Consider the following 22,612-nt stretch of genomic DNA (forward strand, 5'->3'; position numbering starts at 1 on the left):
GGTAGGTTTATTCCTAGGTACTTTATTCTTTTTGTTGCAGTGGTGAATGGGATTGTTTCCTTAATTTCTCTTTCTGATCTTGCATTGTTAGTGACTAGGAATGCGAGAGATTTCTGTGCATTAATTTTGTATCCTGCAACTTTACCAAATTCATTGATTAGCTCTAGTAGTTTTCTGGTGGCATTTTTAGGATTCTGTATGTATAGTATCATGTCATCTGCAAACAGTGACAGTTTTACTTCTTCTTTTCCAATGTGTATTCCTTTTATTTCTTTTTCTTCTCTGATTGCCGTGGCTAGGACTTCCAAAACTATGTTGAATAATAGTGGTGAGAGTGGACATCCTTGTCTCGTTCCTGATCTTAGAGGAAATGCATTCAGTTTCTCGCCATTGAGAATGATGTTTGCTGTGGGTTTGTCGTAGATGGGCTTTATTATGTTGAGGTAGGTTCCCTCTATGCCCACTTTCTGGAGAGTTTTTATCATAAATGGGTGTTGAATTTTGTCAAAAGCTTTTTCTGCATCTATTGAGATGATCATATGGTTTTTCTTCTTCAATTTGTTAATATGGTGTCTCACATTGATTGATTTGCATATATTGAAGAATCCTTGCATCCCTGGGGTAAATCCCACTTGATCGTGGTGTATGATCCTTTTAATGTGTTGTTGGATTCTGTTTGCTAGTATTTTGTTGAGGATTTTTGCATCTATATTCATCAGTGATATTGGTCTGTAATTTTCTTTTTTTGTAGTATCTTTGTCTGGTTTTGGTATCAGGGTGATGGTGGCCTCATAGAATGAGTTTGGGAGTGTTCCTTCCTCTGCAATTTTTTGGAAGAGTTTGAGAAGGATGGGTGTTAGCTCTTCTCTAAATGTTTGATAGAATTCACCTGTGAAGCCATCTGGTCCTGGACTTTTGTTTGTTGGAAGATTTTTAATCACAGTTTCAATTTCATTACTTGTGATTCGTCTGTTCATATTTTCTGTTTCTTCCTGGTTCAGTCTTGGAAGGTTATACCTTTCTAAGAATTTGTCCATTTCTTCCAGGTTGTCTATTTTATTGGCATAGAGTTGCTTGTAGTAGTCTCTTAGGATGCTTTGTATTTCTGCAGTGTCTGTTGTAACTTCTCCTTTTTCATTTCTAATTTTATTGATTTGAGTCCTCTCCCTCTTTTTCTTGATGAGTCTGGCTAAAGGTGTATCAATTTTGTTTATCTTCTCAAAGAACCAGCTTTTAGTTTTATTGATCTTTGCTATTGTTTTCTTTGTTTCTATTTCATTTATTTCTGCTCTGATCTTTATGATTTCTTCCCTTCTGCTAACTTTGGGTTTTGTTTGTTCTTCTTTCTCTAGTTCCTTTAGGTGTAAGGTTAGATTGTTTACTTGAGATTTTCCTTGTTTCTTTAGGTAGGCTTTTATAGCTATAAACTTCCCTCTGAGAACTGCTTTTGCTGCATCCCATAGGTTTTGGATCGTCGTGTTTTCATTGCCGTTTGTCTCTAGGTATTTTTTGATTTCCTCTTTGATTTCTTCAGTGATCTCCTGGTTATTCAGTAACGTATTGTTTAGCCTCCATGTGTTTGTGTTTTTTACGTTTTTTTCCCTGTAATTCATTTCTAATATCATAGTGTTGTGGTCAGAAAAGGTGCTTGATAGGATTTCAATTTTCTTAAATTTACTGAGGCTTGATTTGTGACCCAAGATGTGATCTATCCTGGAGAATGTTCTGTGCGCACTTCAGAAGAACGTGTAATCTGCTGTTTTGGGATGGAATATCCTATAAATATCAATTAAATCTATCTGGTCTATTGTGTCATTTAAAGCTTCTGTTTCCTTATTTATTTTCATTTTGCATGATCTGTCTATTGGTGTAAGTGAGGTGTTAAAGTCCCCCACTATTATTGTGTTACTGTCGATTTCCTCTTTTATAGCTGTTAGCAGTTGCCTTATGTATTGAGGTTCTCCTATGTTGGGTGCATATATATTTATAATTGTATATCTTTTTCTTGGATTGATCCCCTGATCATTATGTAGTGTCCTTCCTTGTCTCTTGTAACATTCTTTATTTTAAAGTCTGTTTTATCTGATATGAGTATTGCTACTCCAGCTTTCTTTTGATTTCCATTTGCATGGAATATCTTTTTCCATCCTCTCACTTTCAGTCTGTATGTGTCCCTAGGTCTGAAGTGGGTCTCTTGTAGACAACATATATATGGGTCTTGTTTTTGTATCCATTCAGCAAGCCTGTGTCTTTTAGTTGGAGCATTTAATCCTTTCACGTTTAAGATAATTATCGATACATATGTTGCTATTTTCATTTTCTTAATTGTTGTGGGTTTGTTTTTGTAGGTCCTTTTCTTCTCTTGTGTTTCTCACTTAGAGAAGTTCCTTTAGCATTTGCTGTAGAGCTGGTTTGGTGGTGCTGAATTCTCTTAGCTTTTGCTTGTCTGTAAAGCTTTTGATTTCTCCATCGAATCTAAATGAGATCCTTGCCGGGTAGAGTAATCTTGGTTGTAGGTTCTTCCCTTTCATCACTTTAAGTATATCATGCCACTCCCTTCTGGCTTGTAGCGTTTCTGCTGAGAAATCAGCTGTTAACCTTATGGGAGTTCCCTTGTATGTTATTTGTTGTTTTTCCCTTGCTGCTTTCAATAATTTTTCTTTGTCTTTAATTTTTGCCAATTTGATTACTGTGTGTCTCGACGTTTTTCTCCTTGGGTTTATCCTGTATGGGACTCTCTGCGCTTCCTGGACTTGGGTGGCTATTTCCTTTCCCATGTTAGGGAAGTTTTCCACTATAATCTCTTCAAATATTTTCTCTGGTCCTTTCTCTCTCTCTTCTCCTTCTGGAACCCTATAATGCGAATGTTGTTGTGTTTAATGTTGTCCCAGAGGTCTCTTAGGCTGTCTTCATTTCTTTTCATTCTTTTTTCTTTAGTCTGTTCTGCAGCAGTGAATTCCACCATTCTGTCTTCCAGGTCACTTATCAGTTCTTCTGACTCAGTTATTCTGCTATTGATTCCTTCTAGTGTAGTTTTCATTTCAGTTATTGTATTGTTCATCTCTTTGTTCTTTAATTCTTCTAGGTCTTTGTTAAACATTTCTTGCATCTTTTCGATCTTTGCCTCCTTTCTTATTCTGAGGTCTTGGATCATCTTCACTATCATTATTCTGAATTCTTTTTCTGGAAGGTTGCCTATCTCCACTTCATTTAGTTGTTTTTCTGGGGTTTTATCTTGTTCCTTCATCTGGTATATAGCCTTCTGCCTTTTCATCTTGTCTATCTTTCTGTGAATGTGGTTTTTGGTCCACAGGCTGCAGGATTGTAGTTTTTCTTGCTTCTGCTTTCTGCTCTCTGGTGGTTGAGGCTATCTAAGAGGCTTGATGGGAGGCTCTCGGGAATATTCTTAGTAGAAAAAAATCTTAATCTAAATGTCCATCTGCTTATATCACAGTCGTTGGTCAGTCAAATCCACAGGGCAGTTCTCCTCAAGCAGCAATCCGGGGTCCATGGAAGCTGTGAAATAGGCCAAGTGGTTCTTACCCAAGTGTGATTGGGCCCCGTATGCTAACACATATATATGGAATCTGCTAGTGTTGGAGGGTCTCCTGCAGAGGTGGGGGGTGGCTGTGGCTCACTGAGTACAAGGACACTGGCAGCAGTTCTGGGAAGTACTCCCTGGCGTGAGCCCTCCCAGAGTCCTCCATTAGCACCACCAAAGAGCCAGGTAGCTATTTTTTATTTATTTATTTACCTATTTATTTATTTTCATCATGCCAGGTCTTCATTGCGGCATGCAGACTTCTTGGTTGTAGCATGCAGACTCTTAGTTGCAGCATGCGGACCTCTTAGTTGTGGCATGCATGTGGGATCTAGTTCCCTGACCAGGGAACAAACCCGGGCCCCCTGCATTGGGAGTGCAGAGTCTTACCCACTGTACCACTAGGGAAGTCCCTAAAGCTCTACATTTTTACCCTCCCCCACCCACCTTTTATGTTTTGATGTCACATTATCATCTTTTTATCTTGTGTATCTTTAATTACTGTAGTTACAGTTTTAATTTTTTTTAACCCTCATAATAGCTTCATAAGCAATTAATCCACTGCCTTTAATATATATTTACCTTATGAGTATAAAACATATGGAAGATTTATACTTTCATATGTTTTCTTGTTACTAATTAGCACCCTTTCTTTTCAGCTTAAAGAAGTCCCTTTAACATTTCTTGTAAGGCCAGTTTAGTGGTGGTGAACTCCTTTAGCTTTTGCTTATCTGGAAAACTATCTTTCCTTTAATTCTGAACAGTAACTTTGCCAGGTAGAGTATTCTTGGTTGGAAGTTTTTTTTTTTCTTTCATCACTTTGAGATTCATTTGTTATCTTGATTGTAGTGATGGTTTTACAGAGTATACTGATGTCAAAGTTCATCAACTTGTGCACTTTATGTTCTGTTAATGTCAATTAGATCTTTCTTTAAAATTTGGAGTGTAAAGAATGCAAACTGTTTCCAGTATGCAAGAACTCAAGGACTCTTGTTTCCATGAGCCCTGCCTGAGGTGTCTACTAAAGAATAAGTTTTAGACAACAAAAATGACTAGAAAGACATCCATATAAATATACAGTTAATTGTAAAGAACTAAGACTGAACAAGGTCCTGATCGTGTGCTCTGCTAAGATAGAGTACAACTGTTAAAAAAAACGGTGTGCAGCACAAGCAGCTGATACCATTCACACGAAAACACCCCCCCAAAAAACGGGGGGGGGGGGGGGGGGCGATGGGGAGAGCATTGCAAACACTTCTTTTAATGTTATTAGTAATCATATTGACAATATTATTCTGAGACTATTCTGCTATGTGTTAAATGAAATAAATAATTATGTACCAGTGAACATCCCTAGCACCAGAAATACACTTTAAATACAGTTCCTCACTAAAAGAAACCAGAGCTCTTGAGGAAATGGCTGATCCCAGGTCTCAGGCAGGAAGAATACAAACATCTTGTCGTACCAGATAGAAATGATCAGTGACATACTTTTTGACATACTAGGGTTATGTCAAAGGAGCCAACTTGAACAGGCTCACACTGCCAAAGATGGGCAGTTTGAGTGTAAAAAATTAGAATAATGGCAGTGAACTGAAACCCGTCAAATATGCTTAAATCCATGAGTTCATCCTGATATTTAAAAGAGAATCAGTCATCTTTGGAGAATGACAGGGAACTAGTTCAGAAAGAATCAAGCATTTATCTTGCCTTTCTTATCTGATCTGTACCCCTGGGGAAGCAAATATTAATGAGTGAAATTGCCCCTGTCTAGAGTATTCCATGTAATAAATGACAAAGAAATGAATAGAATGACAGTGTCACCATTTTGTAATGCCCAGTGAATTGAGAAAGGCATAAACTATTGACAGGTGATAATAACATAAAAAGAGAGACAGTCTGACATCATGTGCCTCCTGATGAAGGAATACACCACCACCTGTAGTCTTGGCAAAGGGAAGAAACCTGAGTCTGATCCAGTAAGATCAGAAGGGGAATCTATAAATTAGAAGATGCAAGAAACATCAAAAAAATGTTTACTCACACTGGTCAGAATAACCATCATCAAAAAGCCTACAAATAATAAATGGAGAGAGAGTGTGGAGAAAAGGGAACCGTCCTGCACTGCTGGTGGGAGCGTAAATTGATGCAGCCACTATGGAGAACAGTATGGAGATTCCTTAAAAAACTAAAAATAGAGCAACCATACGACCCAGCAATCCCACTACTGGGCATATATCCAGACAAAACGAAAACTCTAATTCCAAAACATACATGCACTGCAATGTTCATAGCAGCACTGTTTACAATAGCCAAGACATGGAAACAACCTAAGTGTCCATCAACAGACGAATGGGTAAAGAAGATGTGTACATATTTACAACGGAATATTACTCAGCCATTAAAAGAACGAAATAATGCCATTTGTAGCAACATGGATGGACCTAGAGATTATCATACAAATGAAGTAAGTCAGACAGAGAAAGACAGATGTCATATGATATCTCTTATATGTGGAATCTTAAAAAAATGATACAAAACAGAAATAGACTCACAGACATAGAAAACAAATTTATGGGACTTCCCTGGTGGTCCAGTGGTTAAGACTCTGTGCTCCCAATACAGAGGGCACAGGTTTGATCCCTGGTTAGGGAACTAAGATCCTGCATGCCGCATGGCGTGGCCAAAAAAAAAAAAAAGAAAACAACTTGTGGTTACCAAAGGGGAAAGGGAGGAGGATAAATTAGGAGTTTGGGATTAACAGACACATACTACTGTATGTAAAATAGATAACCAACAAGGATTTACTGTATAGCACAGGGAATCAATATCAATATTCAATATCTTGTTATAACCTATAATGGACAAGAATCTGAAAAAGAATGTATATGTATAACTCAATTACTTTGCTATACACCTGAAACTAACATGGTATTGCAAACCAACTGTATTTCAATAAAAAAGAGAATATTGCAATTTAAACAAAATTTTAAATGGCAAAACTAAACTAGTGCCTAGGGATGCACATTTGGGTGACAAAGCTAAAAAATAGACATTAGAAATCAGAATAATGGTTACTTACAGGGGAACAGAGGGGCTATGATTCAGGCAGGACATAAACGATAGGGCTTCTTGGGTAAATGGTAGTTTTATTTCTTGACCTGGGAGTGATTACAAGAGTGCTTTAGAGTAATTCATTAATCCATATATTTACTTTGTGTGGTTTTCTGAATCTGTGCCCTCCCTTCATATGTTTGGAAAATGTTCTGTTTGTTAAATTCCTGAGATTCCCTAATTCCTTCTTTAAATACATGTTGCTGAAAAATACATGCACTGTTAGGAATCCTTGAAGAAGAGTTCTGGGTGGCTAATCCTTAGGTCATTAAAACAGCTGCCCTGCATAACCCAGTCCTGAGAGTCGGAGAGGGAATAGACATCAGCGCTGGGTCTGCACAAGCAGTTTCCTTTTGCCAGGCAAAGGGGCAGAGTCACCACAAGTCCCCCTTCCCTCCTTACAGATTGGCTGCAATGCCGTCAGCTGGGCCCCTGCTGTCGTACCTGGAAGCCTCATAGACCAGCCATCTGGGCAGAAGCCCAACTACATCAAGAAGTTTGCATCAGGCGGTTGTGACAACCTCGTCAAACTGTGGAAGTAAGTGGGGTTGGTGAACTTCTCAAGGGGACACTTCTCACCTTCTACCCTACCATGACTCAGCCTCAGTTCACCAGAAACTGGATCACCTGTCTTTTTCCCTTCTGCCCATAGAATACTGTCTTCAATCTCTCAGAGGACATCCTTTTTTAAAAAAAAAAAAACTTGCCCTTTACTCAGGAGCTTGGACTCTTCCTAATTCACAACTGCTAGAGCCGACTTGCTGGCTGTGGAGGAACAGAGAGCATTTCCTGGAGGGCTTCTTCATAGCTGGTGAACTGAATAAAATTCTGTAGGTTCAACAAATGTTTATCAGAAAGGTGGAATAGCTTCTCCACCCCTGTGGAGCCTGTGGGGTGGGGGAGGAATGGAGGTGTGGGAATGGCACCTGGGCTGCTGCCTGCTGAATTCTCCCCACCATCTCCCCTGTTAGGGAGGAAGAGGACGGCCAGTGGAAGGAAGAGCAGAAGTTGGAAGCACACAGTGACTGGGTTCGAGATGTGGCCTGGGCCCCCTCCATCGGCCTGCCCACCAGCACAATCGCCAGCTGCTCCCAGGTCAGCTCAGACCTGTGCAAGCATCCTGTGTTAGTTAATCTCAGGAAGTCCCATCAGCCCTTACAGTTCCCCTGGGGGAAATCCTTCAAGGGGAAGGGCAGGAGACAGGCAACTGTAGACCACTGTAAATAAGGGAGCACCTGGAGCCCAGCCATCACGAGTGAAGCCTTGGTCAGAGGCCACAGTGGCTTTCTTCCACTGAGCCAAGAGCAAGACCAAATTCAGGACTAGTTTCCCCTCCTGACCCTTTTGTGGATAGGGAATGGAGGTACCCAGGCATCATTCTGAAAGTGTTCCCAAGCAAGGACCAGGAACAATGGGAAATTGTAAGACCTTGGGCTCGTCTACCTACTCACTATTCCCAGACAGATAACAGAAGTAAGACCAAGGATAAGCCTTTAATTATATGCTACCACTCAAGATGAGAGTTAAGCCTGGCCTTTTACGTCATTTGAGCCTCTTGTACTTGGTCCTAAATTTGAGAGGACCAAGTAGAACAGGCTTAAATGATGTAAAAGGTAATTCTGTTTGTTCTGTTTTAGTTCGGTTTGGTTTGGGGTGTGTGTGTGTGTGTGTTTTGTTTTGTTTTGTTTCTTGGTCCCATCTCATTCTCTGAGCTTGGCTTTTAGGCAGCTATACCCATTCAGTTGAGAAAGTACAGCGCCAGAGGGAGCCAAAACAACGAAGTGACTTGGCAGACATGAGGAAAGCCCCAGAGAAAATTTGAGAATTAGCAGTGCGGACAGTGAAACCAGTACGAGGAAAGGAACCTGGGAGACTCCTGACCAATTTGAAGTGTGTTCCTGGGGTAAAGGGATAAAAGCAAGGGTGCTGGGCTGGAAATTAGTCCTCAAAGCTGTGAACACCGAGGAGGTCCTTGGCTGTGCTTTGCCCTGAATCCCCCACCCTATTCCTGCAAAAGTCCAGTATAGCTCCAGATTGAGAGGATATCACTAGGGCAGGATTGCTGCCCCCATCTCCTGACTCTAGCCTGTCTTTTCCCAGGATGGTCGAGTGTTCATTTGGACCTGTGATGATGCCTCGGGCAATGCGTGGTCCCCCAAACTGCTGCACAAGTTCAATGATGTTGTATGGCATGTGAGCTGGTCCATCACAGCCAACATCCTGGCTGTCTCAGGCGGAGATAATAAGGTACATACACCCTATTTCCATGACATGGCACACAGGCCCCTGTTTGTCTTTAGTTTGTCCAGTAGAGGGCACAGTTGAATCTTCCATCTAATGGCAGGGTTGGGAGGAACCTGAATGAAGACTGTTTTGAGCATGTCTCTTATTTACATCATTAATTCTTACGACCCCCCCACCCAACCCCGAGGGGTTGTATATCCCCCTTATACAGATGGAGAGGGTGACGGAGATTTGACTTGCATAGGGGTCATGAAGCTGTTCGGTGGCATAGCCAATAATTAGACCCAAGGTAAATCCAAAGCCACCACCCTGGCCGTCCATCACCCTGACCATTTGACAACCTCATCTTCATGGTAACGTTTAGTTATATGTAAAATACATATAACAAAGTTTACCATCTTAACTTTTTTTAAGTGTACAGTTCTGTAGTGTTAAGTATTGATACATCCACGTTATTCTGCAGTCATCACTGTCATCAACCCAGAACTCTTCATCCCAAACTGAAATTCCGTGCTCTTCAAACAGCACCTCCCCATTCCCCCTCCCCCAGCCCCTAGCAACCCCCATTTTGCTCTCTGTCTCTATGAATGGACTACTGTAGGGACCTCCTGTAAGTAGAATTATAAGGAATTTGTTTTTTCTGACTGGCTTGTTTCACTTAGCACAGTGTCTTTTTTTTTGAATTTTATTTATTTTTTTATACAGCAGGTTCTCATTAGTTATCCATTTTATACATACTAGTGTATACATGTCAATCCCAATCTCCCAATTCATCACACCACCACCACCACCTCCCACCGCATTCCCTTCTTGAGGTCCATACGTTTGTTGTCTACATCTGTGTTTCAATTTCTGCCCTGCAGACCGGTTCATCTGTACCATTTTTCTAGGTTCCACATATATGCGTTAATATACGATATTTGTTTTTCTCTTTCTGACTTACTTCACTCTGTATGACAGTCTCTGGATCCATCCATGTCTCTACAAATGACCCCATTTTGTTCCCTTTTTATGGCTGAGTAATATTCCATTGTATATATGTACCACATCTTCTTTATCCATTCGTCTGTCGATGGGCATTTAGGTTGCTTCCATGTCCTAGCTATTGTAAATAGTGCTGAAATGAACATTGGGGTGCATGTGTCTTTTTGAATTATGGTTTTCTCTAGGTATATGCCCAGTAGTGGGATTGCTGGGTCATATGGTAATTCTATTTTTAGTTTTTTAAGGAACCTCCATACTGTTCTCCATAGTGGCTATATCAATTTACATTCCCACCAACAGTGCAAGAGGGTTCGCTTTTCTCCACACCCTCTCCAGCATTTGTTGTTTGAAAATCACCAGATTTTCTGATGATGCCCATTCTCACTGGTGTGAGGTGATACCTCACTGTAGTTTTGATTTGCATTTCTCTAATAATTAGTGATGTTAAGCAGCTTTTCATGTGCTTCTTAGCCATCTCTATGTCTTCTTTAGAGAAATGTCTATTTAGGTCTTCTGCCCATTTTTTGATTGGATTGTTTGTTTTTTTTAATATTGAACTGCATGAGCTGTTTATATATTTTGGAGATTAATCCTTTGTCCGTTGATTCCTTTGCAAATATTCTCTCCCATTCTGAGGGTTGTCTTTTCATCTTGTTTGTAGTTTCCTTTACTGTGCAAAAGCTTTTAAGTTTCATTAGGTCCCATTTGTTTATTTTTGTTTTTACTTCCATTACTCTAGGAGGTGGATCCAAAAAGATCTTGCTGTGATTTATGTCAAAGAGCATTCTTCCTATGTTTTCCTCTGAGAGTTTTAAAGTGTCCAGTCTTACATTTAGGTCTCTAATCCATTTTGAGTTTATTTTTGTGTATGGTGTTAGGGAGTGTTCTAATTTCATTCTTTTACATGTAGCTGTCCAGTTTTCCCAGCACCACTTATTGAAGAGACTGTCTTTTCTCCATTGCATATCCTTGCCTCCTTTGTCATAGATTAGTTGACCATAGGTGCGTGGGTTTATCTCTGGGCTTTCTATCCTGTTCCATTGATCTGTATTTCTGTTCTTGTGCCCGTACCATATTGCCTTGATTACTGTAGCTTTGTAGTATAGTCTGAAGTCAGGAAGCCTGATTCCTCCTGCTCCGTTTTTTTCCCTCAAGACTGCTTTGGCTATTTCAGGGTCTGTTGTGTCTCCATACAAATTTTAAGATTTTTTGTTCTAGTTCTGTAAAAAATGCCATTGGTAATTTGATAGGGATTGCATTGAATCTGTAGATTGCTTTGCGTAGTATAGTCATTTTCACAATATTGATTCTTCCAATCCAAGAACATGGGGTATATCTCTCCATCTGCTTGTATCATCTTTAATTTCTTTCATCAGTGTCTTATAGTTTTCTGAGTACAGGTTTTTTGTCTCCCTAGGTAGGTTTATTCCTCGGTATTTTATTCTTTTTGTTCCAATGGTAAATGGGAGTGTTTCCCTAATTTCTCTTTCAGATTTTTCATCATTAGTGTCTAGGAATGCAAGAGATTTCTGTGCATTAATTTTGTATCCTGCAACCTTACCAAATTCATTGATTAGCTCTAGTAGTTTTCTGGTGGCATCTTTAAGATTCTGTATGTATAGTATGTCATCTGCAAACAGTGACAGTTTTACTTCTTCTTTTCCAATTTGTATTCCTTTTATTTCTTTTTCTTCTCTGATTGCCGTGGCTAGGACTTCCAAAACTATGTTGAATAATAGTGGTGAGAGTGGACATGCTTGTCTTGTTCCTGATCTTAGAGGAAATGCTTTCAGTTTCTCACCATTGAGAATGATGTTTGCTGTGGGTTTGTCATAGATGGGCTTTATTATGTTGAGGTAGGTTCCCTCTATGCCCACTTTCTGGAGAGTTTTTATCATAAATGGGTGTTGAATTTTGTCAAAAGCTTTTTCTGCATCTATTGAGATGATCATATGGTTTTTCTTCTTCAATTTGTTAATATGGTGTATCACATTGATTGATTTGTGTATATTGAAGAATCCTTGCATCCCTGGGATAAATCCCACTTGATCATGGCGTATGATCCTTTTAATGTGTTGTTGGATTCTGTTTGCGAGTATTTTGTTGAGGATTTTTGCATCTGTATTCATCAGTGATATTGGTCTGTAATTTTCTTTTTTTGTAGTATCTTTGTCTGGTTTTGTAATCTGGGTGATGGTGGCCTCATAGAATGAGTTTGGGAGTGTTCCTTCCTCTGCAATTTTTTGGAAGAGTTTGAGAAGGATGGGTGTTAGCTCTTCTCTAAATGTTTGATAGAATTCACCTGTGAAGCCATCTGTCCTGGACTTTTGTTTGTTGGAAGATTTTTAATCACAGTTTCAATTTCATTACTTGTGATTCGTCTGTTCATATTTTCTATTTCTTCCTGGTTCAGTCTTAGAACGTTATACCTTTCTAAGAATTTGTCCATTTCTTCCAGGTTGTCCATTTTATTGGCATAAAGTTGCTTGTAGTAGTCTCTTAGGATGCTTTGTATTTCTGCGGTGTCTGTTGTAACTTCTCCTTTTTCATTTCTAATTTTATTGATTTGAGTCCTCTCCCTCTTTTTCTTGATGAGTCTGGCTAATGGTTTATCAATTTTGTTTATCCTCTCAAGGAACCAGCTTTTAGTTTTATTGATCTTTGCTATTGTTTTCTTTGTTTCTATTTCATTTACTTCTGCTCTGATCTTTATGATTTCTTTCCTTATGCTAACTTTGGGTTTTGTTTGTTCTTCTTTCTCTAGTTCCATTAAGTGTAACGTTAGATTGTTTATTTGAGATTTTTCTTGTTACTTGAGGTAGGCTTGTATAGCTATAAACTTCCCTCTTAGAACTGCTTTTGCTGCATCCCATAGGTTTTGGATCGTCGTGTGTTCATTGTCATTTGTCTCTAGGTATTTTTTGACTTCCTCCTTAATTTCTTCAGTGATCTCGGTTTTTTAGTAACGTACTGTTTAGCCATGTGTTTGTGTTTTTTACGTTTTTTTCTCTGTAACTGATTTCTAATCTCATAGCATTGTGGTCAGAAAAGATGCTTGATATGATTTCAATTTTCTTAAATTTACTGAGGCTTGATTTGCAACCCAAGATGTGATCTATCCTGGAGAATGTTCTGTGCGCACTTGAGAAGAAAGTGTAATCTGCTGTTTTTGGATGTAATGTCCTATAAATATCAGTTAAATCTATCTGGTCTATTGTGTCATTTAAAGCTTGTGTTTCCATATTAATTTTCTGTCTGGATCATCTGTTCATTGGTGTAAGTGAGGTGTTAAAATCCCCCACTATTATTGTGTTACTGTCGATTTCCTCTTTTATAGCTGTTAGCAGTGCCTTGTGTATTGAGGTGCTCCTATGTTGCGTGCATATATACTTATAATTGTTATATCTTCTTCTTGGATTGATCCCTTGATCATGATGTAGTGTCCTTCCTTGTCTCTTGTAACTTTATTTTAAAGTCTATTTTATCTGATATGAGTACTGCTGCTCCAGCTTTCTTTTGATTTCCATTTGCATGGAATATCTTTTTCCATCCCCTCACTTTCAGTGTGTATGTGTCCCTAGGTCTGAAGTGGGTCTCTTGTAACAGCATATATATGGGTCTTGTTTTTGTATCCATTCAGCGAGCCTGTGTCTTTTGCTTGGAGCATTTAATCCATTCACATTTAAGGTAATTATCGATATGTAATGTTCCTATCACCATTTTCTTAATTGTTGTGGGGTTTTTTTGTAGGTCCTTTTCTTCTCTTGTGTTTCCCACTTAGAGAAATTCCTTTAGCATTTGTTGTAGAGCTGGTTTGGTGGTGCTGAATTCTCTTAGCTTTTGCTTGTCTGTAAAGCTTTTGATTTCTCCATCAAATCTGAATGAGATCCTTGCCAGGTAGAGTAATCTTGGTTTTAGGTTCTTCCCTTTCATCACTTTAAATATGTCATGCCACTCCCTTCTGGCTTGTAGAGTTTCTGCCAAGAAATCAGCTGTTAACCTTATGGGAGTTCCCTTGCATGTTATTTGTCATTTTTCCCTTGCTGCTTTCAATAATTTTTCTTTGTCTTTAATTTTTGCCAATTTGATTACTATGTGTCTCGGCGTGTTTCTCCTTGGGTTTATCCTGTATGGGACTCTCTGCGCTTCCTGGACTTGGGTGGCTATTTCCTTTCCCATGTTAGGGAAGTTTTCGACTATAGTTTCTTCAAATATTTTCTCAGGTCCTTTCTCTCTCTCTTCTCCTTCTGGGACCCCTATAGTGCAAATGTTGTTGCGTTTAATGTTGTCCCAGAGGTCTCTTAGGCTGTCTTCATTTCTTTTCATTCTTTTTTTTCTTTAGTCTGTTCTGCAGCAGTGAATTCCACCATTCTGTCTTCCAAGTCACTTATCCGTTCTTCTGCCTCAATTATTCTGCTATTGATTCCTTCTAGTGTATTTTTCATTTCAGTTATTGTATTGTTCATCTCTTTGTTCTTTAATTCTTCTAGGTCTTTGTTAAACATTTTCTTGCATCTTCTCAATCTTTGCCTCCATTCTTTTTCCGAGGTCCTGGATCATCTTCACTATCATTATTCTGAATTCTTTTTCTGCAAGGTTGCCTGTCTCCACTTCATTTAGTTGTTTTTCTGGGGTTTTATCTTGTTCCTTCATCTGGTACAAAGTCCTTTGCCTTTTCATTTTGTCTATCTTTCTGTGAATGTGGTTTTCCTTCCACAGGCTGCAGAATTGTAGTTCTTGCTTCTGCTGTCTGCCCTCTGGTGGATGAGGCTATCTGAGAGGCTTGGGCAAGCTTTCTGATGGGAGGGACTGGTGGCGGGTAGAGCTGGGTGTTGCTTTGGTGGGCAGAGCTCAGTAAAACTTTAATCCACCTTTCTGCTGATGGGTGGGGCTGGTTTCCCTCCCCGTTGGTTGTTTGGCCTGAAGCGACCCAGCACTGGAGCCTATCCAGCTCTTTGGTGGGGCTAATGGCAGACTCTGGGAGGGCTCACGCCAAGGAGTACTTCCCAGAACTTCTGCTGCCAGTGTCCTTGTCCCCATGGTGAGCCACAGGCACCCCCTGCCTCTGCAGGAGACCCTCCAACACTAGCTGGTAGGTCTGGTTCAGTCTCCTGTGGGGTCACTGCTCCTTCCCCTGGGTCCTGATGCGCACACTACTTTGTGTGTGCCCTCCAAGAGGGGAGTCTCTGTTTCCCCCAGTCCTGTCGATGTCCTACAGTCAAATCCCGGTAGCCTTCAACTTCTGATTCTCTAGGAATTCCTCCTCCCATTGCCGGACTCGTAGGTTGGGAAGCCTGACATGGGGCTCAGAACCTTCACTCCAGTGGGTGGACTTCTGTGGTGTAAGTGTCCTCCAGTTTGTGAGTCACCACCCAGCAGTTATGGGATTTGATTTTATTGTGATTGCGCCCCTCCTACCATCTCATTGTGGCTTCTCCTTTGTCTTTTCATGGGGGTATCTTTTTTGGTGAGTTCCAGTGTCTTCTTGTCGATGACTGTTCAGCAGTCAGCCATGACTCTGGTGCTCTCGCTATTGGGAGTGAGAGCATGTCCCTGTACTCTGCCATCTTGAACCAATCTCAGCAGTGTCTTTTTATTTTTTTATTGAAGTATAGTTGATTTAAAATGTTGTGTTAATTTCTGCTGTACAGCAAAGTGATTCAATTATGTATATGCACATTCTTTTTTATATTCCCTTCCATTATGATTTATTACAGGATATTGAATAGTTCCCTGTGCTATATAGTAGGACCTTGTTGTTTATCCATTCTATATATAATAGTTTGCATCTGCTAATCCCAAACTCCCAATCCATCCCTCCTGCACCCCCCATCCACCTTGGCAACCAGAAGCCTGTTCTCCATGTCTCGGAGTCTCTTTCGTAGATAAGTTCATGTCATATTTTAGATTCCACATATAAGCGATATCATATGGTATTTGTCGTTCTTTCTGACTTACTTCACTTGATATGATAATCTCTAGGTCCATCCATGTTGCTGCAAATGGCATTAATCTTTTTTATGCCTGAGTAATATTCCGTTGTATGTATGTTTCACATCTTCTTTATCCATTCATCTGTCAGTGGACATTTAGGTTGTTTCCAACTCTTAGCTGTTGTAAATAGTGCTGCTATGAACATAGGGGGGCATGTATCTTTCTGAATTAGAGTTTTCTCTGGATATATGCCCAGGAGTGAGATTGCTGGATCATATTGGTAGCTCTGTTTTTAGTTTTTTGAGAACCTCCATACTGTTTTCCATAGTGGCTGCACCAGTTTACGTTCCCACTGTCAGTGTAGGAGTGTTCCCTTCTCTCCATGCCCTCTCCAGCATTTGTTATTTGTAGCCTTTTTTATGGTGGCCATTCTGATTGGTGTGAAGTGGTACCTCACACCTACCTCATTGTAGTTTTGATTTGTACTTAGCGTAGTGTCTTCATCTGTGTTGTAGATCACCTATGTTGTAGCATATGTCATAGTTTCTTCCTTTTGAAGGCTGAATAATATTCCATTGTGCCACATTTTATTTATCCATTCTCTGTTGATGGACACGGGGGTGCTTTCACCTTTTGGCTATTGTGAATAATGCTGCAATGCACATGGGTGCACAAGTAATATCTCTTCAAGACCCTCTGCAGACGGCTTTTACTCAGCCTAGGGTCCCTTTTGTGTTCAGTGGTCCCAGAAAGATCCATCAGGCCCTATCTAAAAGCCATAGAATTTGAGCTGGAATGACCCTTAAAGGACAGCTAATCTAACCCTATTTCTAGTGAGTGCCAATATCAGGACTAGTACCCAGGTCTGGTGGCACCCAGGACAGGCCACTGTACCCTGACTGCCCTCAGTAATGTTTACAAATCAGTGGGCAAGTACCTGGTTGTACGTTCCACGTTTTGGGGTCTGCTGTCTTTTATGCTTCTTACTCTTCCTTATAAGCCTGTTTCCTACAAAGAGCTCAGCGCTATTGCTGTCTTTATAGCATTCCTTTGCTGAAGGACTTGGTATGTTTTCACTTCAGAGCATTCTACACAGTGCATGCTTAGTGAATAAAGTCTATCCCTAAGGCAGCAGTTCTTAGAATCATTTTTTTATCAAGTTAATGTACATAGCTTTAGATAGTTTTTATTTGGTTTTTTGTGTGTGTTTTTTTTTTTTTTGGCTGCTTTGGGTCTTCGTTGCTGCGTGTGGGCTTTGTCTAGTTGCAGCGAGCGGGGGCTAGTCTTCGTTGTGGTGCGCGGGCTTCTTATTGTGGTGGCTTCTCTTGTTGCGGAGCATGGGCTCTAGGCGTGTGGGCTCAGTAGTTGTGGCTCCCGGGCTCTAGAGCACAGGCTCAGTAGTTGTGGTGCACGGGCTTAGTTGCTCCGCAGCATGTGGGATCCTCCCGGGCCAGGGCTCGAACCTGTGTCCCCTGCACTGGCAGGTGGATTCCCAACCACTGCGCCACCAGGGAAGTCCCTATGATTTTTTTTTTTAATGCAGTCTAATTTTCCCTGTACGGGGGCAAACCTTTTCAACTTTTAGCTGCTGCTTCTGCTGTTTACTTCAGTGTATAAATAACATACCTGTTGATCTGTTGTCTTCCTCTACCACGATTCTCAAACTTTAGCATTGCTAAACTTGTTAAAACAGATTACCCACCCCACCCCTAGAGCTTCTGAACCAGTGGATCTGGGCTGGGACCCCAAAATTTGCATTTTTAACAAGTTCCCAGATGCTACACACACTCTGGTCTGGGACATTTTGAGAACCACTCTAACACCCCATAACCTCTCACTGGAGCTGTGTCAATTTGGTTAAACGGCATCCATGTTTACATTATCATTATTGTCAATATTTCATGTTACATCATTATTCACAGCTTTGCCCCTCAGTTACTGTTACTCATATGCATTTTGTTTAATCTTTTCTTCCAGTTGTAGAGAGATATAATTGATATACATCACTGTATAAGGTAACAGTGTACAGCATAATGGTTTTGACGTGCATGTACTGTTAAATGATTACCGCTATAAATTTAGTTACCATCCATCATCTCATATAATAAAGAGAGAAAAAAATTACTTTCCTTGTGATGTTACCTCTTAGGATCTACTCTCAACAGTTTTCATATGTATTATACATAAGTGTTAGCTGTAGTCATCATTGCTGTACATTACATACCAGTACTTATTTATCATGCAACTGGAAGTTTGTGGGTTTTGACCACCTTCCTCCTGTTCCCCCTCCCCCACACACTGCCTCTGATAATCATGAATCTGATACCTTTTTCTATGAGTTTGGTTTTTTGTTTTTAGATTACACATCCAAGTAAGATAGTACAGTTGTCTTTCACTGTCTTACTTATTTCACTGAGCATAGTGCCCTCAAGGTCCATATATGTTGTCACAAATATCACATATTCTTTGCTTTCTACGGCTGAATAATACTCCATTTTATGTGTGTGTGTGTGCATATTTATATATAAATACAACTTAATTATTCACCCCTCTGTTGATGGTCAGTTAGGTTGTTTCCATGTATCGCTAATTGTAAATACTGCTGTTATGAACTTCGGGGGTCAAATGTCTCTTCAAGTTAGTGTTTCATTTCCTTTGGATTTATACCCAGAAGTGGAATTGCTGGATCATATGGCAGTTCTATTTTTAATTTTTTTTAGTTTGTTTTATTGAAGTATAATTTACAATGTTGTATTAATTTCTACTTTACAGCAAAGTGATTCAGTTACACATATATATATATTCTTCGTATTCCTTTCCATTTTGGTTTATCACATGATACTGAATATAGTGCCATGTACTATACAGTAGGACCTTGTTGTTTGTGCATTCTATATATAATACTTAGCATTTCCTAATCCCAAACTCCCAATGGATCCCTCCCACACCCCCCATCCAACTTGGCAACCAGAAGTCTGTTCTCTAAGTCTTGGAGTCTGTTTCATAGATAATTTGTGTCATATTTTGTTTCACATGTTAAGTGATATCATATGGTATTTGTCTTTCTCATCATGACTTACATCACTTGATATATCTACGTCCACCCACGTTGCTAGAAATGACATTATATTGTTCTTTTTTATAATAATAATGATTCCATTGTATATATGTAGCACATATTCTTTACCCATTCTTCTGTCAGTGGACATTTAGGTTGTTTCCATGTCTTGCCTATTCTAAATAGTGCTGCTATGAACATAGGGGTGCACGTACATTTTCCAGTTATACTTTTATCTACGTGTGTGGCAAGGAGTGGGACTGCTGAATCATATGGTAGCTGTGTGTTTACTGTTTGAGGAACCGCCATTCTTTTCTCCATAGTAGTTATTACCAGACTGCAGTCTCACCAAAAACATAGGAGGGCTCCCTTTCCTCCATGCCCTCTGCTACATTTATTGTTTGTACACTTTTTGTTCATGGCATTTTGAGTGGTGTGAAGTGGTGCCTCCTTGCAGTTTTGATTTCCAATTCTCTAATATTTAGGAATGTTCAGCATCTTTTCATGTGCCTCTCTTTTTAACACTATGAGTAAAATGTACCTCTGGAAATTGGCCTCTTAAAACTGGGCCCTGTTTTGAATTCCTTTCCTATTACCTGCTCCTGGGCATTTCGTGACGGCAGGTGTCTTTACAGGCTCACAGGCTTTGAGAATATGAAGTTCCCCTGAGCACCTGCTTTAAAGTTGTTGTTACTGTAAATGGCCAAAAGGTGGCATGATTTCTTCATGCCCAACTCTGGTTACACCTGCATGTACAGCCTAAGGGGAAGTCGTGTTCCTGGGTTGTGAATTAGTGGAATGTGTCAGCACAAACACCCAAGGGCTTGTATCTCATTACTTCATTGCCCCCCTCCCAGACAGGTCCTAACCCCTGCAAAACCCCAATGCTGAGGGTGCTGTCCTACATGGGTGGGGTGACCCTAATGAAGGCAGCTGAAGGTGGGAAGGCCACCACCAGCAGACATGGAGACTAGGAGACTATTCAGAGCTCTTCCCGGCCAGAGGGTCCACCATCCTCTGGGTGCACAATGTTGGCTTTAGCTGCGGGAGGGTCTGCCTGGATCTGGAGATTGTAGTGACATCCCCAGGGACCAGACACTCCAGGTCCAAGGGGGGCTCATTGGCTGGTACATCCTCCCCAGCTCCCTCAGGCCCAGAACACTCTAGCCTTGTGTTACTGGCTGCCCAGGCTCCAGGGGAGTGACAGTAGCCCAGGTTCCCTAAGCCAACACGGAATAGAGGAGGCATTTCTTTCTCTTTTGATTTTATTGTATTTTATTTTTACTTCTGATTTTAGTTTGGAGTGTTGTAAATTTAGTGTTGTTTTTGTTTCTGGTGTACAGTGACGTGTTTCAGTTATGCAGATACATAGATCTGTTCTCAGATTCTGTTCCCTTATTGGTTATGACAGATTGTTGAGTAGAGTTCCTTATGCTCCACAGAAGGTCCTTGTTGATTATCCATTTTATAAATATTAGTGTGTACAGGTTAATCCCAACCACAGCATTTGTTCCTCCCCCCATGCTTTCCCCCTTGGTAACCCTAAGTTCCTTTTCTATGTCCGTGAGTCCGTTTCTGTTTTAGTCCACGCCTATCAATTTTTAGATTCCACCTCTTCGTGAAATCATATGATATCTGTTCTTCTCTGTCTGACTTGCTTCACTTAGTATAATCTCTAGGTCTGTCCACCTTGCTGCCAATAGCATTATTTCATTTTTTTTATGCCTGAGTGTTCATTCCATTGTATATATGTACCACATGTTCTCTCTCCATTCGCCTGTGGATGGAGATTGTGGTTGCTTCCAAACCTTGACTGTTGTAGGTCTTGCTGCAGTCAATGAACGTGCAAGTGTCGGCTTTCCAAGTATGGTTATCTGCAGATGTGTGCCCAGCAGTGGGCTTGCCGGATCATATGGTAGCTCTATTTGTGGTGTTTTAAGGAACCTCTGTAGTGTTCTCCATAGTGGCTCTACAAATTTACATTGCCCCCAGTGGTGTAGGAGGGTTCCCTTTTCTCCTCGGCCTCTCCAGCATTTATTGTTTGCAGACTTTTTGATGATGGCCATTCTGACAGGTGTGAGGTGATACCTTGTTGGAGTTTGGTTTGATTTCTCTAATGATTAGTGATGTTGAGCATCTTTTGTTTTTTGGCATTCTGTATGTCGTCTTTGGAAAAATGTGTATTTAGAGATTAATCTTTTGTCTGTTTCATTTGCAAATATTTTCTCCCATTCTGAGGGTTGTATTTTTGTCTTGTTTATGGTTTGATTTGCTATGCAAAATCTTAAGTTTCATTAGGTCCCATTGTTTATTTTTGTTTTTATTTCTATTACTCTAGGAGGTGGATCAAAAAAGATCTTGCTGTGATTTATGTCAAAGAGTGTTCTTCCTATGTTTTCCTCTAAGAGTTTTATAGTGTCTGGTCTTACATTTAGGTCTTTAATCCATTTTGAGTTTATTTTTGTGTATGGTGTTAGGAAGTGTTCTAATTTCCTTATTTTACATATAGCTGTCCAGTTTTCCCAGCACCACTTATTGAAGAGGGTGTGTGTTCTCCATTGTATCATCTTGCCTCCTTTGTCATAGATTAGTTGACCATGGGTGCGTGGGTTTATCTCTGGGCTTTCTATCCTGTACAGTTGATCTATATTTCTGTTTTTGTGCCAGTACCATACTGTCTTGCTTACTGTAGCTTTGTGTAGTATACTTTGAAGTTGGGGAACCTGATTCCTCCAGCTCTGTTTTTCTTTCTCAAGATTGCTTTGGCTATTTGGGGTCGTTTGCGTTTCCAAAGTTTTTTGTTCTAGTTCTGTGAAAAATGCCACTGGTACTTTGAAAGGGATTGCACTGAATCTGTAGATTGCTTTGGGTAGTATAGTCGTTTTTACAATGTTGATTCTTCCAATCGAAGAACGGGGTATACCTCTCCATCTGTTGGTATCATCTTTAAATTTCTTTCATCAGTGTCTTATAGTTTTCTGCATACAAGTCTTTTGCCTCCTTAGGTAGGTTTATTCCTGGGTATTTTATTCTGTTTGTTTGAGTGGTAAATGGGAGTGTTTCCTTAATTTCTCTTTCTGATTTTTCACTGTTAGTTTATAGGAATGCGAGAGATTGGAAGTGGGCTTCTTGACAGTGGGCCGTTTTGAATTCTTTTCTTTCTTTTTCGAATAATTCATTGTCCCTCTGGAAGTGTGCAGATACAGTTCTTCACTAGTCAGCTCAATTTGGGTTTCTGGCTTTCTCTCGTATTAGTGTTCTTAGGTTGAAAGGACCTGCTATTAAGTTCTGTTTTGGGTTGAGGCACTTTTTTCCACTCTGAGTATGCCACTGGCTGAGATCAGGTAGACAGGACAGCTGGTTTCTCTCCCTGCACCAGTGAGGCTGGAGCATCAGCTTCACAGCTGCCTGGATTCTCTGGTCAGGCTTGCTAGACAGTCAGGACTGGCTACGCGACTCAGCAGTAGGTGAGGCTAGAATTACCTTCCTTGCCTTGGCAGCACACAGCAGGATGGGATCCAGAGAATGCATGGCTTATTTCGGGGGGAGCTGAAGAGTCAAGAGTGTGCACCGAATTCCTGGTCAGGTGTAGGCCACCAGATTTGCTATGCAGACAGTGAATGCCACTGGCTGTGCTTTCTATTCCTGTGTTACCTTAAGCAGGGTTGTTGACCGGCTATGTGGCTTCGCTGGTTGGGCAGTCCGAAGGCTGTATTCAGTAGGAAGTGCAGCTATGA

The 22,612-nt window shown here is 40.4% G+C and overlaps 1 protein-coding gene across 1 annotated transcript in view; it reads left to right on the plus strand.

Annotated features, from left to right (window-relative positions):
- SEC13 (SEC13 homolog, nuclear pore and COPII coat complex component) overlaps positions 1-22,612 on the plus strand; it is a 50,369-nt gene that overhangs the window by 26,493 nt on the left and 1,264 nt on the right. The window contains 3 exon segments of the mRNA XM_082344436.1: positions 7,060-7,193; positions 7,627-7,750; positions 8,756-8,902. Coding sequence (XP_082200562.1) covers positions 7,060-7,193; positions 7,627-7,750; positions 8,756-8,902 — 405 coding nt within the window.

Source organism: Balaenoptera borealis, assembly GCF_965194805.1.
Source record: "Balaenoptera borealis genome assembly, chromosome: 12".
NCBI classification, from domain to species: domain Eukaryota; kingdom Metazoa; phylum Chordata; class Mammalia; order Artiodactyla; family Balaenopteridae; genus Balaenoptera; species Balaenoptera borealis.